This window comes from Zalophus californianus, chromosome 15 (genome assembly GCF_009762305.2).
Source record: "Zalophus californianus isolate mZalCal1 chromosome 15, mZalCal1.pri.v2, whole genome shotgun sequence".
NCBI lineage: Eukaryota > Metazoa > Chordata > Mammalia > Carnivora > Otariidae > Zalophus > Zalophus californianus.
Window position 1 is genome coordinate 83,300,392 of NC_045609.1, and position 19,076 is coordinate 83,319,467.

Genomic DNA, 19,076 nt, shown 5'->3' on the forward strand with positions numbered 1-19,076 from the left:
ATGGCTTGTGCGGTTTTGGAGCCGTGAGGAGCACAGCAGTGTGGGGCTGACGCAGTCCTGAGCTGTCTGCTCTGGGAGCGACTGCATCCCCTGGGGCCTCCTCAGCCTCCCTGAATGTGGACACGCGGGGTCAGAAACAGGAGGAAGTGAGGCCACGTTGCCCGTCCCCCCGGGCCCCTGCAATGAGCTGCTTTTCCCCTAAAGGGAGGTGAGCAGAGGGAACAAGTGATGGGATTTCTCAGGCGGGGATCCATCCCGGTGGGAAGTTTGGTGCTGATGTGATAGACGCTCCAGCAACTCGTTAGCCATTCCAGATGCATCCGCTCCTGTTTCACCCGAACTTGAGCGGCTTTGCGGCTCCGGTGCAGCCGGCCAGGGGCCAGTTTCCCAGGCTCGTAGGGGGCCTGGCTGGGTGGGGCCGCCCTGCCTCATGTGCCCTCTGCGTCCTGTAAAATTGTTGTCTACTCCCAGCGGCTGCTAATGAGCCATAATAACTGCAGCCCGTGGCCTCGAGGTAAAGGTATAGAATGTTAATAAAAGGTGCGCGATGTTATTTGTGCTAATTAATAGTAGGATCAGGGGAAGCCGTGCGCTGACGGTGATGCTCACGTGTCCTTTTGAACCACGGCTGCTTTCGTGGAGCCAGGTCTGTATTTTTTTCACATCAGCTCAAACTTAGAAGGATCTGTTCTTTCTCACCTGAACATTATGGTAGTTTATGTTTTCTATGCCCTTTTGCAAAGTTATTATTATTATTTTGATTCCTAGGATACGTACTTTTTTGCCTTCATCCCTCCCTTTATTTTGGTTGGTCAATCATTCCTTCATCTTTCTAATTAGCGAGCATTTATTGAGTACCTACTGTGTGCCAGGTACTGATGGACACCAGGACTGCATGGATTAACGAGACGTGTTATCTTGTGCAGTGGTGGTGATTTGGGGTAAATATTTTTGAGCCTCTGACTCAAGGTGCGTGGATGTGCTCCTTCCTTCCTTGACCTCTGTCTTTTCATCTCTGTCTCTTTTTTAAGATTTTATTATTTGAGAGAGAGAGAGGGAGAGGGAGAGCACAGAGGGAGAGCGAGAGGGAGAAGCAGACTTCCCTCTGAGCAGGGAGCCCGACGTGGGACTCGATCCCAGCACCCTGGGATCATGACCTGAGCCGAAGGCAGAGGCTCAACCAGCTGAGCCACCCAGGCGCTCCTCTCTTTTCATCTCTAAAAAGAGAATGTGGGATATATAATTTTAAAGATGATACAGCTCTGAAACTCAGTGTTTCCATGCTGTCCTCAGTTGCATCTTGCAGAATCCATGCAGAATCTACTTCTTCAGTGGAGACTCCTTAATCTCCCTCCTGGGCTGGCCCCTGGCCCGCTCACCACCCACTGCTCACCAGCCCTCTGGCTCTCTGTCCCCAAGGGGCCAAGCCTGGGCCCACTCAGGGACTGCCTTTGGCCATGTCTGTTCCGGGAAGGTTCACGCACAGGCTCCCATGTTCTCCCATCTTCTCAGACACCTTGTCCAACCATCCAGCCACTCGTTCCTGTTCCCACCATTCCCCATCTCACACGTCCCTGTCACCAAGTGAGAGCACCAGTTAGTTGGCATCTCCCCAGCTAGAACAAACGTTTACGAAGTACCTAATAGATGGCAGACACTGTTGCAGGCACTGGGCGAAGAGCAGTGACAAAGTGTGCGGTTCACGTGCCCGCACGCATGCTCGCTCACCTGGTGACCTGGCAGGGATCAGGACTGTCCTCTCGGTTTGCTCGGGCAGCTGTAACACAAGAGACTGCGGGGGCTTGAACAACAGAAACGTATCTTCTCACGGTTCTGGAGGCTGGAGGCTGGAGGCTGAGAGCAGGGCGCCGGCACCCCGGTTTGTGGTGGGGATGCTCATCCAGGTTGTGAACTCAAAGCGGAGGAGAGCTTTGCTGTCTCTTTCTCCTTTTCCGAAAGGCTCTAGTTCTGTGGGATCAGTGCTCCCCCCTTAGGAACTCACTACCCTCAGGCCTCTTCCTACAGGCTGCATCTTCACTGTAGTCACATGGGGAGGGTTAGGGTTCCAGCACCAGACTGCGGGGGGCACACAGTTCAGTCCACAGCAGTTATGAAGAAAAATGCATCAGGGGAGGGGAGAGAATGTGACCAGGTTATAATTTGCTGTGTTAGATGGTCTGGTCACCTCGGAGCAGGTGATCTGTCAACCGAAACGTGAATGAACGGGAGGTACTGAGTCCTCCCCAACATCCAGGTATCTGGGGGAGGCGCTTTCTTGCCAGAGAACAAAATTTCACATGCGTATGTTCACTCCACCTGAATTTATACTAGTGGATGCCATGAGGTAGGAATCTGTTCTGCTTTTCCATATTGATAGCCAGTTTTCTCCGGGAATGGCCTGTCCCTACTGCACTGCTCTTCACCTTGTGTTTCCAGACCCTGTGTGTGCACACACTCTGTGTGTCCCCGATGTCAAGCCGCACTGTGGTCTTAGCGGTCACTGCCCAGTCACTGCTGGTTTCTAGGTTTGCAGAGCTCCCCCCCCGCCATGCTCTCCAGCACCCTTCTTCTGCTCTGGACCTTGGGAGTCCGTTTTCATGTTCCGTGAGGAAACTCTTCCATGAGATTCTGATTGGAATTACTTGGAATTTACAGGTTAATTTGAACACCACTGGTCCCGTTAAGAGGAGTCTTCCTCCTAGTGAACACTCCCATGTTTTCCATTTCTTTCTATTTAATTCCAATGCAGTTTTGTCATGTTTTCGTAAAGGTAGCCCTGGTAGTTTTTTATGTGATATTGCCATGATGGCGGTTGAAGATGATGATTAATTTCTCTTGCAGCCAAGGACAAATCTGAGAAAATATTTGCACTGGCCTTTGTAAAGCTGATGAGATATGATGGGACCACGCTGAGGGACGGGGAGCATGATCTCATCGTCTATAAGGTATACCGCTTGCTTGGGGCCGTATTGCCTGCAGGGACTGCTTCACTCCTCTCTGGGACTCCTCGCCTGAGCTGACGTTTCCTGTCTTTGTGAGAAAGCTGCTCTCTCGCTACACTTAGGTATCCGAATGCACATTTCAGATGACCAGCCCTTTTGCTGGTCCTAATGAGAGAGGATGATGTGCAGTACACGTTAACATGGATGAATCCACAAGAATAAGGGAAATCATTAAACAGTTTTGCAAATGATGAAGAGCAAATACCATGATGGTTAAAAGGATTAAGGATAGCAAGAATTGGATGTCCTTGATTGTGACCGACGTGCTCGTAATTCAACCCACAGGCAGAGGCGAAGAAGCTGGAGGACGCTGCCACGTACTTGAGCCTGCCCTCCACGAAAGCAGAGTTAGAAGAAAAGGCCCACTCGGCCACGGGCAGGAGCATGCAGAGTCTTGGGAGCTGCACCATCAGCAAAGACTCCTTCCAGATCTCAACTCTCGTGTGCTCCACCAAACTTACCCAGAACGGTGAGTTTGGTGATGGCCCTGTGTTCCCCCGCGGTTTTCCTCCCTCTACCCTGTCCCTTTCCGGCTCCCCGGCCTGCTCTCCGCCCCACGCGTCCTCTGTGCTCTGTGTGCTGGTGCTCGCCCGCATGGGTGTCCTTGGACCAGAAGGGGGCGTGGCATCCACGGCACTTGAAAGTTCACTACAATTTTGGTTTATTAAATATTAACCTTAATGAGAGATAAACCATTGGGTTTGCTTTCACAGGTTTTTGGCCAAAGGAAGGTAGCATGGCTTAAGGGAAAACACGGGATTTGGAGTCAGACCAAAGACCGGGTATGGAGCCCTTGCCCTGTGCTCGCTCACCCTGGAAGTGACCTTGAGTGAGGGCCTGTGAAACCGAACTTCACTTTCCTCATCTCTGCACACATGCGGATGTGATGTCTGCCTCAGAGGGCTTCGTGAGGGTGTGGGGGTTACACATGCTGGAGGATCTGAGATACCCGCTCTGTGTGTGTGCCTTCCTATCTCCCAGCTACTCACGGAGATAGTTGCCAGTTATCTTTACTTTTAAACGTTGGTTTGGATGACATTTCTAGTTCCCTGGCCCATTGAATCACACAGAAGCGTGGTGTCAGGGGGTGCCTGACGTCCTGTGCCGGGCCGGCTGGGCTGCCTCATTACCACTGCTTGCAGACTCCTAAGCAACGTGGCCGTGCAGCCCGGGGCCCGTCTTACTCACTGTGTGCTGGAGCAGCAGAGGCCCCTCTGCACACTTCCTACATTTACAGATTGCAATCCCCAAATGTGGCCGTAGCACAGCCGTGCAGAGAGACTTGATCCTCTCTTGAAACTCAGCTTGAAAATCCAGTTTTTCCTCTTCACCACCCAATATGGATTTTGATTATTAATGTTTGTTGGTATCTTGAATTGTGTCTCTGGGGATTGTCCGTAAATCTTGGCAGTAGTCTCGGAGTTGTCTGAGGGAGAGTCATTGTTTGGACTCTAACAGGGTAAATGTGGGACAAAGGGACCCCATCATCAGGAAGCCATGGCATTGGAGTGGAGAGCGGGCTGGGTGTTCCCAGTCTCCGTGCCTGCCGTCTCCCCTGTGTTCTGCCGGCCTGGACAAAGTGTGCTTCCTCACCGCTTCTCCTGAGTCAGCTGTGTGGGGGAACGTGTCACTCAAATGCGGGAAGGCCATTTGGACATGTCTCTCTAATGTTATCTTCATCATCACGGTTGCCCGAAGTATTTTGAATTCTCCTAGCTGGTGGTGTGCAGTCATCTCCATAAGCAAATGCAAACCCTTACCTGGGCATTGGGTTCAGCAAATCAGGTGCCGGTTTGGGACTGTGTTATGGGAGGGGTGCCCCACAGGTCAAATGTTACTCTCTGGATGTGGTCCTGCGAGTTCCCTAATCTGACAGCTACACCGTCCAGGGCCTCAGTGAACTCAGGGCAACGGCAGCCTCACCGGTAAGTCGCTACCCCATACGTGTGGCACTTAGCTTTTCATTATGTGCCGGACAAATGAGAGGTGCTGTGTATTGCCGTTTCCTTTATGTAGGAAGCCACCCATCTTATGCATGGGTCATGCTCCAGAAATATGTTTGGAAGTTGTTATTTGGAACTTGAATATATTTTCCCCATCAAAACAATGTTCGGAAGAGCAGTTAGGTTGGGAGGCCCGCCCATAGAATCTTCCTTAACCCACGGATTGTTGTAGAAGGGGACTGTGAACCAGAAATCTCCCAAGGTATTAAGTAGCAGCAATCGCCCAGGGGTGTGATGTCGACCCCTCGCACCTCCCAGCTCCTTGGCTGTCATCAGTCACAGGGTGATTCCCTCCCTGGAACTGAGGGAATGCGCACCCTACTCTCCGAAGCAGCTGTTGCCCGGCAACAAGGAAATTCCAGAGTGATGCTGCTCACCGAGAATCAAGGGGACATCTTTTGGCTTTCACTGCACAGCAGCCAATGATTCCTCTTCTTGGGATGGCGCTGTGGCAGGTGGTATTGCGAGATGGAGCTGCCCCACTTGGCCTCTGAGCAGTGAGTCCCAGATTCTCATTCCGGGAGTCATTTTTCTGCGTCGTGATTTGTTCCTGAGAAGTTCCATTACTTAGGGAAAAGCGGTGGCTGAATTGTTCATCGAGGTTTGTATTAAACATCTCTGTTCTCAGCATTACTGGATGCTGTGGGGGATAAAATGAGAAGTATAGGATGTGATTCCTCTCCTCAATTAGCTTCCCAGGTAATTAGAGAGAAGTCACAAAACACGGAATGACCATGGGCTCCCCGGAATGAGGACTGGGTTGGGGAGCGCCGGTCTGACCCGGGTAGCCGGGGCGCTGGTCAAGCTCTGTTTTCTTAAAACACACCCCCTCCTCAGAGGCCTTCTTCCACTGTTCATTTGCCAGTTGTACGTTTTCTCAGATTTACCTTACAGAGATCAGCCTCAGCCTCCCTCATACCTAAAGTGCCACTAACTTTGCGTAGATTCCAGATTATTAACCACTTGCCATTAATAAAACAAAACAAAACAAAAAAACAACTCTGGTGAGATGGAAATCTCCCTTAACCCTGGGGCCAAGAGCAGGTCCAGGCAGGATGTGGCCTTTGTCATTACTTCGCCTTCCTTTAGAAAGGAAGAAAATATGTTAATTTTCACTGAGAAATGAAAACATCTTAACTTTCCCCATGAATGGTTAAAATTTTCACTTCTTGATCATCTTGTTGGTGGACGGCTGCTCTTGTCTGGGTATCTTGCCGAGCACTTTCTCCACCTCACACCCTTTAACTCTGGCACCAGCCCTGTAATTTGGCAATGTCGTACTCAGCATTCAGAGAGGTAAACTGAGTTGAGGTTCCTTGCCCAAGGTCGTGGGGTCGTGGCGTGGCCCGGTGTGTGTGTGAGCCTCTTACGTGGTGTTTCAGCTCCTGTCCTCTCTGTTTCCATGGGTCTCCTTGTCAGCTGCACTTGGGGGCTAAGGACAGATAAATAAGAGCAAGTGTTTTGGTGCTCATCACATGAATAATTCCTTTTGTGTGGTTTAGTCCTTAATAGGTGTTTTGTGTTCCCTGAAATGCTACCTATTGCCAAAATTACATTTTTCTTTTCGATATTAACTAGGGTTTATTTTGTTGTTGTTGTTTTTTTTTTGTTTTTGTTTTTTTAATGGAGGTACTTTGTGTAGCTGAAGTTTGTTCCCAATGAGCATAAACGGTAAATTGGATGCACTTTGCTAATTGTTTTTTTTTTTTTCACGTAATGGGATATTAATATAACTTCAAGTGAAGATTGTGTAGGCACATGTTCTTTCCTAGAGATGCTTTGAATTCGGTCTTCATGTCTTCAAGAACATCTTGCTGCCTTAAACAAAATCATTTCTGGACCTCGTCTTCCGCATTTAGTCTGTAAAAATCCATCCATTCAGTCTGTGTTGTTTCTGTTAGAAAACAAACGAAACAAAAATTTGGCCATAGAAATGAACAGCCCTGGAAGGCCAGGCCAGGGTGAGGTCAGCGGTTGCCCTGTGGTTCAGGCTCCCTGTGACCTTGCAGTTTCTGTACCTGAAGGTACATTTCTTATTTTATGTTATTTAATTAAACAAAACAAACAAAACAAAACATGTTCTCAAGAAGGAAAAATCCACTTGGTAGATTTCAGGGAAGCACTTTGTGGGTGAGCAGCCTCCTTCCAGACTCTCTGCTGGGCTGAGTATACCTTCTTGTAGATTGGAGAGGCCAGGCCTTTTTCCTTAAGCTCCTGAATGCATTTTTTAAAAAGATTTATTTATTTATTTGAGAGAGAGAAAGAGGAGACACATGAGTGGGGGGAGGGGCAGAGGGAGGGAGAGAAAGAATCTCAAGCAGGCTCCCCGCTGAGCATGGAGCCTCAGTTCATGGCCTGAGCTGAAATCAAGAGTTGGCCACCCAACCGCCCGAGCCACTCAGGTGCCCCCCGAACACATTTTTAAGAAACTTCAATGTGGAAATCATTTCATGGGAAATGTAGTTAGAAATAATGAATTCAGCCATACTAGGTGTCAAGTATGTTCTAGAACGAAATGAAGTATGGAGCAGCAAATGTTTCCAAATAGGGTTGATTCTTCTGTTTCAAAATTACGTTGAGACCCTCAGCTGCTCCATGAGGAAGGGAGACAAAGCTGTTGCTGGGAGGAGCTGAAGCTGATTCTGTGTTTTCAGTGGACCTGCTGGGGCTCTTGAAGTGGCGTTCCAACACCAACCTGCTGCAGCAGAACTTGAGACAGCTGATGAAGGTGGACGGCGGTGAGGTGGTGAAGGTAACACGTACCTGGGGGTGCTTGCTCTGCTTTTCTTCCACGTGTGAACGGATCTAGGCACTGCCTCCATGGTAGCGTGGGCCTCTGGTTATAATCACTCGGACGGATGTGGACATGCACCTGGAAGTGGACAGAGCCGGCTTGGATTCCGGTTGGGAGGGCGGTCTGGCTTCACGGGGTTGGGCTCTGGGATCAGCCCAGTCTTGGGTTCTGGCTCCTCTTCTAGTGGATCCTCACTATGGGATGGGCAAAGGTGAAATAACCTCTTCCAGGCCTACTTTCTCTTGCTGTAAAAAGGAGACAGCAGTAATGCCTTCTCGTAGGGTTGTTTGGAGGTTTGTGACACCTGTAGCCTGGACCTGGCACGTGGGGTCGCCAGCATTTGGTCCTGTTCTCATCTTATCAGCATTATTACCATCCGCGTTATTATTAGTCCTGGCTCATGATTCACCTAGGACTTCTGCGATTGACCTGGAGAGATGGGTGCTGTGGCATGAGGCTCACAGCCCTGGGCGTCCTGTCTTGGCCATTTTTTTCCCCCATGTGATCTTGGACTTATTTCTTAGCCTTACATAGAGCAGGCTCTGGAGAAGTGTCAGGTACCCTCTGGAATTGTTACCTGCAGGGTAGGACAGTGAGACTGGGGTGATGCGAGATGCTTTGGAGCGCCCCAGTTCTGTAATTCCTCATTGGGGAATTGTTGCTTCTGATGCTAGGCCATTCTTGCCTCTCATTGGCTCAAATGACGTTTCCTCTTTTTTTTTTAAGATTTTTTTATTTATTTGAGAGAGAGAGAGAGAGAGAGAGGGAGCACGAGTGGGAGGGGCAGAAGGAGAGGGACAGAGAATCTCAAGCCGACCCTGTGCTGAGCGTGGAGCCCGATGCGGGGCTTGATCCCATGACCCTGAGATCACGACCTGAGCTGAAACCAGGAGTCAGACACTCATCCAGCTGTGCCACCTAGACGTCCCGACTGTTCCTTTTATATAAGGAAACTCGTTTCCATTTTCAGGAGGCCCCATTTGGCCTGCAGACAATAAGCCTGTCCACACTGGTGGCGTTCTGTGAGCGCCTGTCTGTCCCTGGCTCAGTCCTTCGCCCTCCATGAGAGATGATTGCCGAAGGAGACTGCCTTATCTCTGTAAAAATTAATTACTTAAAATGGCCTTAATTAAACAGCAATGTGGTTAACTTCAGTATAAATTAATTTGGTTGCACCACTTTCTGAAATTCATTGTATTAACCATTCAAACATATCCTTGCTAATCTTCTGATTTTAATCATCATCTTTTTTAGGTTCTTGTCTGCTACCTCTGGCTTGGACAATGTTAATTGCATTTTAAACTTCCCTGGGTTCTGTAACACCCCTGGTTCAGATGGAAACTGGGTGAATAAGTTAACGTAACTTTAGAAGATACACAGTTAATGAGATTTTTGTCCTTTTTCATTTTTCATTTCATTGTCCATTTTCATTTTCATTTTCATTCATACAATCCCTGTATCACGTCAGGAATTAGCTGTATTTCTGTTGGCCTATTGTTACACGTTAAGGAGAAGATCTAGAACCATCTTGTCTTATTGCTGTCCTTCACTCCCCTTACCTAATCTATTACCAAACCCTGTTGTTCAGCCCTGGAAATGGTTTTCACCACCCCCTCCTTCCCGTGTGTGCTGGTACCAGCAGGTCTGAATGACCTGTCCGTCCATCGCTGGCTCGTCCTGTGTACCCTGTAGGTCTAGAGAGGTGAATGGACTTGTCTGAGGCCACGCGGCTGTTAATGGGAGCCAGGGTTGGAGGGATTCCCAGCCTGCATGGGGCTCCTTTTACTCTGAGAACACCATAGACTGAGCTTATTCCATTCATTCAAGGCCCCCTCCCACCCTTAGGTGTATTTATAACTGGTAGGAGAGAGATGACATGACTTGATGGATTAAGAACAGTATTGACGTATTTAGTAAAAGATACAGTTGCCCATTTTGGTGGAAAATGAAAATGGTGATTATTTTGGGCTTCCAGTGGATAGTCTTCGAGAGAGGGCAGGTGTCAAAAGGAGCATGTTTGTGGCTCTGTGTGTGGGACCTCCTTGAGGAGGATGCCTGTATCCCTGTGCCTCCGAGGCTGGACAGCCAGATGCGGGCAGCTCCCAGTCTCCCTGCCATGTTTCTGGGCTACTGATTATGTCATCTGTCTGCCCGGGATGGGTAGTCCTACTGTAGGGACTCTGTGTGTGAACCGAGACGAGCCAGGGCTTGGCACCTGGTGAGCCAATTGGCAGTAACATCGGGCAGTTAGCAGATGGCGTAAGGGTTTGACCTCTGCAAAGATGTTTACAAACAGAAAATGATGGGAAATAATACAAAAGTAACAAGATGGTGTGGGCCCCCAGTAATTGTGGGCTTGAGGAAGCCCTTGATGTCCAGACCAGAACGGGGGCGGGGGGTTTCATTCCCCTGCTGCTTGTATGTGACACTTCTCTGGCATAAAATAGGTGGTGGGTGGGTGGCAGAGTAGAATGACGGTTTGGGGCACCTGGCTGGCTTTGTCAGAAGAGCATGCAACTCTCAATCTTGGGGTCATGAGTTCAAGCCGTACGTTGGGTGTAGAGATTGCTTAAATAAATAAAACTGGAGGCAAAAAAAAGAACATAATGAGGGTTTTATGCACCGGTGCGTCTCAGATCTCTAACTAGGTTTGGGAGTACGTTCCCCTTCCTGAGGGAGATCTGTGGCTTTGGGTTTGGGGCTGTTGAAAACTTTCACAGCACAAGAGGTAGCAGTGGGGCGAGCGCTGGTTTTGGGAGCAAGTCCCAGTGGTTTGGTTCCTCAGGCTGAGTGTGCTAACCACTTGAGACCATCTGTGGGGACCTGAGGACCCCTCTGGTTCTGTGTGTTGTGTGCATGGGCTAAACCTTCCAGGAAGAATCTGGACCGGACTTCCCTTTCAGCTGTCTCTTTGACACCCTGGCCATGGGACCTTCTCACCTATTCTTTGGTTTTGCATAACAGCTTCATTGAGATACAATTCACACACCATAAAGTGCACTCTTCGTTTGCACTGTTCCATGGTGGTAGTATATTCAAGAGTTGGCGCAACCATCTCCACTATCTGATTCCAGAACATTTCCATCATGAGAAAAAAATAACCCTGTAACCTGTCCGCAGTTACTCCCTACTGTCCCTGCAACCGTAATCTACGTTCTGTCTCTATGGATTTGACTATTCTGGATTATTTTATATAAATTGAATTAGACAGTCTGTAGCCTTTCATGCCTGGCTTCTTTCAGTTAGTATTATAATGCTTCCAGAGCATAGTGTGCCATGTATCAGAACTTCATTCCTTTCTATGGCTAAATAATAAATATTCCAATGTATGGATTTGTTCTCCCATTTGTCAGCTGGTGGACATTTGGATGTTCGCCACACTTTGACATTTATGAGCAAAGCTGTCGTGAATAATTGCGTACAAGTTTTGGCGCGGACATATGTTTTCCATTCATTTGGATACATACCTACGAATGGTTGCCCATGCGGCCAACATAACATTTAACCCTTTGAGGATTTGTCACACTGTTTTCAAAACCATCGTACTGTTTTACTTTTCCACCAGTGATGTGGAAGGGCTCAGTTCCCCTGAGTCCTTGCCCACACTTGCCGTACCGCTTGTGTCTTGATGATAGCTTTCTCAGTGGCGGTAGGTCATATCTCACTGTGGTTTCAATTTGCATGTCCCTAATGACTCATGATGACATATCTATACTTTATTCTCTTTTATGTCCAGTATTCTTTCATGTGGCCTTCTACCTTTTCTGGAACTCCTCCACAGACCGGGAACTCAGTACCTCCAAGATAGTCTTCTTGGTCTGTCTTACGCTTCTTCTGGGGGAAGATGGAGATAGGATCGGAAGGCAGTTTCTAGTGTGACATAACTTTGGAGTCTCCTAATTTTTTCTTTCCTTAATTAATTCATGATTGGTTTGTCATTCTGTGCTCTCATATTTGTTTGGTGAATTACAGTAGGCTATAAAAGAAATTTCTGAATTCCTCTTGAATAAAACGTGCTTCCTGGTGTTCTGCTGGGTGCCCCAGTTTCAGTCACACAGCTCTTCCGTCTGTGGGCATCTGGGTTTGTGATAGGTCCTTCATTATACTCAGCTGGACATTCATCCCTGTGTGGCTTCTGCCCACTCCCTTGCTCAGATCCTACACTCAGAGTTTGGGATTAGGCAGAGCCAGGCTTCCGAGAGCTGCTGTTGAGCTCTTTGTCACCAGACTGGTAAAGACCAGGAAAAGGGTTGGAGAAATTTACGGAGGGGGGACCATAGAGCATTTCCCTGTTACCAGTCCTCCTCTGCTTGGCTCGGGGTTCCATGTCTTTGTTCTGAGTTCACTCATCTCAGTTTTTGTCTTGTGCATCTAATGGCTGGAAAAAGTCCCTGTAGTGTATGGCTTCATTGGTGACATTCGGGACAGGTGGGTGTTTGGGGTATGGCCGAAGATGGTAGTTATTCTAGGTTGGGGGAAAGTGAGGTGAGTTTACTGCGTCTGCTGACATTTTGTGTGACTCTAGTTCCTCCAGGACACCTTGGATGCCCTCTTCAACATCATGATGGAGAATTCCGAGAGCGAGACGTTTGATACGTTAGTGTTTGATGCTCTGGTAAGAGGCCTCTACTTTTCATCCGCTCAGATGTTGAGGAGCTTTTCATGCTGCAGCCTTTGAAGCTGGGGGAGGGGGTCCCTCCCGGTCACCTTGGAAGTGTTTTCCGTTGTAAATCCAATCGAAGCGGATGGGTTGCAAGGCAGAGGGTGGTGTTCACTGGGACACTGTAGTTAGGCCAATGTCATTTCTGGGGTGAGAAGAGGGAACGTCAGAAAATGTTCTAGTCCCCGGACTCCCACCACGGTGCAGATGATTCAGGTGAGGCTTGCGTTATTTTACTAATGAAAATATTGATTAATTGAACAGGTATTTATCATTGGACTAATTGCTGACAGAAAATTTCAGCATTTTAATCCTGTTCTGGAAACCTACATTAAGAAGCACTTTAGTGCAACTTTAGCCTACACGTAAGTTCATTTTTGTTGTTTTAAAACCAATACTTCATTTTGTAGGTTTGTTACTAAGTGCCTTTTTCATATACTTTTGTCTATGGTTCTGTATGTGCCCCCTGCCCCCAACTCTGAATTTACTGGGATATTTTTTATTATTGTTTCCCTCTTAACAGACCTAGAAATCTTGTTGAAAGAAGATATGTAATAAATTATCATAACATTCTGGGATAAATTCTTGTTCTCCTCCATACCTTCCATTTGTCTTTGAAATTTTTAGTTTATGCTCAGTGAACCTGATATATGCCTCCCTGCAGCTTCCCAACCAGCTTTTGGCAAATGAATAAATGGATGTGTTCCTGGTTTGAGGTTATTGGTTGTTTAGTATGAATAAAATTCAGTTTTGTACCTCTTAGTGTCTCCTTTTGCTCTTTAAAGAGGGCCTTCCTTTTTGTTCTAGACGCTTCAGCTATAACTAACTTGGATTCTAACTGCCCACCCAGTTGCCCTTGACCTGCCCCCACAACCCCATACCTGCCCCCTGGGCATCTGTCAGCAGCTGGAGCAAATGTGGGATTTTCAGACCTGCGAGGCGGCTCTCCTGGTGTTGACCAGCACCATCCAGGAACTCGGCTTCACCTACAGCTCTGTCGCTTACAAGTTCAAGTCTCTTAATCTCTCTGGGCCTTAGCCTTCTCCTCAGTAAACAGGCATGATCTTAGGGTTTCTTGAAAATTTTAATGAGTTATTACATGTTAAGTGTTTGAAGTAATCCTTGGCACTTAGAAAGCACGAAGCAGTTGTTAGGTTTCATTATTATTAGAATGGTTAGGAAGAGTTACTCTGCCTCTGTCACAGTGGGATTTATCAGCATTTATTCCAACTTTGAATCGTGTGTGAGTTGCAATGAAAAAAGATGTAAATAATTTCTTTAAGAACATCCCTCCCCTTAGAATCACTAGAAATGGTTCTCTTTAGTGCCAGTAGCTTGAGTCAAAGCTCAGATGTGCCTTGACCGTATTTAAGTCAGAATCTGTTTCCTTGCCTGTATGAGGCCATGAACTCAAGGTCAGAGGTCTGATGCCAGCTCTCTGTGTGATGTTGGTCATCCTGTTCCAGTCTCTTTCACGTCTGCCTCGCGTGGCTGAGTGGGCAGAGAGCTGCCGCGTCCTCACGCACACAGAACAAGCTGCGACAAGTCCTTTGGGCTTGCTAATAAGTGTTTAAAGCGATTTGTTCTCTTCATGGAAACGTTCAGTGTGACTGCACTTTGGACAGTTCCTTTCAGATCATGGGCGCCATCTTGCTATGGCGACCAAGCAGGGTTCCCCGGAGTGGCCTGTAAGTGGCTCCTCATGTGGCACGATCTCCCTCCGAGTCACATGCCACATGTCTGTGTCTTTATTGAAATGTGGCCACACTGCTCTTCTCAGATGAGCTTTTGTATTGGAATTTCAGAGAATCCGCACAGTGAGTAAGCTTGCCAGGCTGTCTTCCAGACCTTCTGTTGGCACCACTCTCTCTGTGCCTTTGTCATAGGTGGTGAAGTGAAAGTTGGGGAGTCTCTGGCAAGTTACTGAATGGAAGAAACAAAGAGTACTGCTTCATCTTTCAGATAGGGTGGGACTGAGCCGAGAATCCATATCCTCCTGTTCGGCCCCTGTAATCTGCAGGAAGGGAGATTCATTTTGGAAAATAACTATCCTTATCATGTTTTGATAAAGTAGCAACCCTAGGTGCTTCCTTGGCAGTGTGAATCTGAGTATTTAAGCCTTGAAATACCAAAAGAGATAATTCTGATTCACACAGCTCTAACCAAATCGTGGAAGGTTGTCTCTGTGTTAATGGAGTGCTCACGGCGGTCTCTGGGCCGGAGGATGCTCTGGTAGTAAGGATCATCACGGAGGGTCTCCTGGCCGCTGCCCCTTAGAAGCCTCGGCAGGCACAGATGTAGGTGAGACTCTCTCCCAGATAGTTTCTTTACCTCTTTCCTTGGATAATGTTGAGATCTTCAGCCTTTCTCCACAAAGAACTCTTAGGAGAAGAACTGAAAGGTGCCTGGGCTGTAGCTGTTACCTGCCAGTGTTCCGGCACTCCTGCACAGGTGGTGCGGACGCCAGAGCCCCAGGAGAGCGACAGGTGCTGGTCCAGGCGAGAAGGGAGGGAGGCATCAGCTTTGGGGACTGTTCTTCCAGAAAACCAGCAGGGGCAGGCTCCTTTCTGTCCACAGAGCTGCTTTTCCTGGAGCTGGCTTAGGTCGTGCCTCTACTTAACTGACGCTCCATTCGGTCTCCCTCACAGCTGGTGCCAGGGGCTTGATCTTTCTGCCAGTACAGGTGGTCTGGCTCATGTGGATATGGGTCTTTGGACTTCCTCATTTATTTTCTGGTTCTGGGTCATTCTCTTCGCAGATCATTCCTTTCTTTGTATCTATCTATCATCTGTCTATTTATTTTTGATGAAACTGTTGGGAAAATTCCTAAGCTGTGCTCAATGGAATATATATTTCTTGGGATATCCATGGGTTTAATAGGAAAAGGTGTCTGGTCAGTAAGCTTGAGAAAATAAGTTAAATCAGGTGAAACAGGTTGTATGGCAGGACTTTAGATGTTCTCCCGTGCCTTGAGAACTACCAGAAGACGTGTGGGAGCCCAGGGAGCCTGTGGGGAGAGGACCTCTCTGGCCCCCTTCTTCCCAGCACCTTGCAGGGATGCTCCTCTGAGAGTGTCAGGCTTCTTTGCTAGGGTTCTGCAACCTGATGAGTGTTAGAAATGGCTTCACATCCACTTGGTCACCCAGGAAGCTCTTTGTTGTGATTTATCAGGACAGGGATTGCGCTCAGGACTGTTCTGAGGTCATCCTTAATGCCCGTTACAGGTGCTCTTATGGGTATCTTATAATAGTCTCCACTAACAGTCTGTTGTGGACGGGCTCACAACTTAGCTGGAAATGTTGGCAGTGCCCTAACAGGTTATTTTTATAAGTATAATGGAGAGTTCTTGTTGAATGACATGAACCATTGGGGATCAGAGACGTTTGGTTAATGGGGTAATCTTGGTTGTTGCCACACAGGCAGCACATACGTGGCTAGTTTTTGGAGAATTATAGTGCAGCCCAGTACACTAAAGCCAGAAGCTATATTGAAGTTAATTTAGCTGTTCTTTTATGATTTGGAAGCACTGCTTGTGGGTCAGCCTTATGAACAGTGAACAATGATTATTAGTTTATGGGCCAGAAACAGTAGAAAAATGTAGAAGTTTGGGCAGAATTAAAAATTGATTATTGTCACTGCTGCCGCTGTCATGGGAAAATGATAGAGGCAGCTCGATGTCGAAAAAAGAAAAGCATTGCAAACATGGATATGGCTATGAAGAAAATGCCTTCAATTTTATTTAATGTTGGGAAAACTAGTTTATCTGTCTAACCCTGGGCTTCTTCACTTGTAAATTAGGGATAATATACCTGTTCTTATACCCCATTATTATTATTGTACCCCAAAATAATACTTGGCTTACTGTGTTATTATGAAGGTTAAATTATATAATACACTTAAATGCTTAGAAAAATACGTAAAACTTAGAAAAGCACTTTTTCAATGTTCGGCTCTCACTCCTGAGTGTTATTCATGGCTCATTTTTCATCTCTTTCAAATATATTTTATAAATACGCATCTACTGACAAGTGTGAGCCAAAATAACAATAAGGCACTTGTGTATTTCTGTCCCAGTTAAGAATTGAGATACTGTAACCCTATGAACTTATGAATTAATTTGTGATTCCATTGTGAATAGGAAGCTGACAAAAGTTTTAAGGAACTACGTGGACAATGCCGAGAAGCCGGGAATAAACGATCAGCTGTACAAAGCCATGAAGGCTTTGGAGTACATCTTCAAGTTCATTGTGCGCTCCAGGATCCTTTTCAATCAGTAAGTGTTGCCCGTGCCGGCCCTTCTAGGGGATTTTAGGAGATCTTTTACTTCCTTCCTTTTCCTTGTCTATTTCCCTCCCTCCTTCTCTTCCTCTCTTCTCTTCTTTCCTTGCCTTGCTTTCTGGTATGACAGGACAGTAATTAGATAGCTGTCCCATGTTGGGGTTGCCCTCTCTTAGGGTAACTGCTTCCCGGTCTATGAAATGGAAGCTCAAGTTTGAGCAGCAAGTCCTGTTCTCAAGTCTGGAATTTGTGCATGTGAGTAAAACACTGACTGTTGAAAGTATTCCGTGTTCATCAGAGGTAGTGCAGGGTGTATACAAAGGTTCTGAAGTTCATTTCAGTATATCTTCCTACAGAAAAAGCCTCCCAAGAGCAAACAGTTAAAACAAGCAACAACAACAAAAGGCCAAAACCAAGTTAAATTGCCTCCCTTGGGAAGACTGTGGGGCTTCCTCTCTTTCTTTCCTTCAGCCAGAATAATACTTTGTTTCTAGAGAGATACTCTCACATGCGGAACTGCCGGGTGAATGGACACTTAGTTGTTTAGCTCGGTGAATTCTTTCTCATCCTCTCTGGAGGAGTTTTTGCATTGGTTTTGAACTTTAAAGTGGATTGGGGTGCTGATGACTTTCTTATTTTCTAGAGAACATTAATGTTCGTCCAGGTACCTGTGCTGAAGAGCTGGGCTAAAGTCAGGGCTTTCAGGTGGCCCATAGCATGTAACTGTGCACGAAGAGATGTGGAAGCAGGACAGGTTGAGTGTTGAGTGTTGATGTGGACTCTCACTGCTTGTTTCTTCGGAAGGACAGCTGCTTTGGGTGACCTACTGTGAGTGATGTTGGTTCATGTTGATCACTCAAGGTTGATGTTCTTGTCGTGAGTTCTACACACAGAGATGGAGTTTCACAAACTGACCTCCCTTTCACTTAGAGCACACACACCACCTTTTAACAGCGTAGTGCTCTTGAAACTTATGCATGGAAACTGGTCATTGAACCAGCGTAGACCCAAATCAGGCCCTCGCTGTGCCTCTTCATTTTATCTTTGTTGGCCTGAGGTGGCTTTCTCCAGAAGGGCCCAGGAGAAAGGGAGGGTATTCAGAATCCAATCTTGTGCACACCATGGTGCAAATAAAGCCAGAGGAGCAAGTTATTGACTGTGTAGATCTGGAAAAGTCCTACATAGGGTAGGACCCACCTTGGTTACAGTGGTGATGAATGCCTACAGTCCCTATGTTACTGGTTAAGGATTATTGCACTTGTGTTCTCTGTGGAGTCGACATGATGTAGACAAGTCTACGCTGCCATTTGATTGTATGAAGACACAACAGCTTGAGGTCATCATGCTGTCATCCTTGAGTAAGGCATTGAAGGCATCCTCTTTTATTTTGCTAATTATGGGTAGGCATGAAGCTTGCTGTAGACTGAGCTTTCTCTCTTTTTTTTTCTTTAAGATTTTATTTATTTATTTCACAGAGAGAGAGAGAGAGAGAGAGGGAGAGAACAAGCAGGAGTGGGGGGAGGAGCAGAGGGAGAGGGAGAAGCAGACTCCCTGCTGAGCAGGGAGCCTGACCCAGGGCTCCATCCCAGGACCCTGGAATCATGACTTGAGCCGAAGACACTTAACTCACTGAGCCACCCAGGCGCCCCTGAGCTTTCTCTTTTCTTTAGGGTCAAAGCCACTGATGATTTTCCCACACTGTCAGTTGTGAAAGATGACCAAGTAAAGTAGGTTTTGTTTTCCTGGATTTTATTTTTTTTCCAATAAAATTAATTCTATTAAAATGAACTTCTTGGCACCCTTTATCTAGCTTTTGTGTATTTCCCCACGAATTTTAAATCATTAATTACTCTAAACCAAAATCTACACTAAAGTGAGAGCATGAACTTGAAAGAACAGCATAGTCGGGTGGTATGTATAGATTTTGTCATGTTTTGTTTGAAAGAATCTTAATCTTGTACAATTTATAATCGATATGACACTGAGTCAGGAGTTGGATGATGCTCATTTCCTTCTTGAGCACACTGCTGACTGTCCTTCTCATTCAGAGATTAGGAATCAAAAGAAACATGCATTGATAATCTGTGTTTTTGTTATTGTAGTAAATGCTATAATCCTTTACAAAATAATGCAGCTAGAAAAGATTGGGGTCATCTAAGTGGACCAGTGGCGAAGTTATTTCTTTCTCTTAATCTCTTTCAATCTCTAAATACAATTGACATGATATCTTAGAACCATGGTCCATAAATGTAGAATTTTTTTTTTAAGATATTTATTTATTGGACAGAGAGAGAGACACAGCGAGGGAGGGAACACAAGCAGGGGGAGTGGGAGAGGGG

At 46.8% G+C, this 19,076-nt stretch overlaps 1 protein-coding gene across 5 annotated transcripts in view; it reads left to right on the plus strand.

The window, feature by feature from the left end:
- DOCK1 (dedicator of cytokinesis 1) overlaps positions 1-19,076 on the plus strand; it is a 495,128-nt gene that overhangs the window by 103,052 nt on the left and 373,000 nt on the right. For all 5 annotated transcript variants that reach the window (XM_027591584.2, XM_027591585.1, XM_035724125.1 and 2 more), the window contains 6 exons: positions 2,842-2,945; positions 3,288-3,471; positions 7,660-7,757; positions 12,325-12,414; positions 12,724-12,824; positions 16,598-16,732. In XM_027591584.2, the coding sequence (XP_027447385.1) occupies positions 2,842-2,945; positions 3,288-3,471; positions 7,660-7,757; positions 12,325-12,414; positions 12,724-12,824; positions 16,598-16,732 (712 nt within the window). The remainder of the gene's footprint in view (positions 1-2,841; positions 2,946-3,287; positions 3,472-7,659; positions 7,758-12,324; positions 12,415-12,723; positions 12,825-16,597; positions 16,733-19,076) is intronic.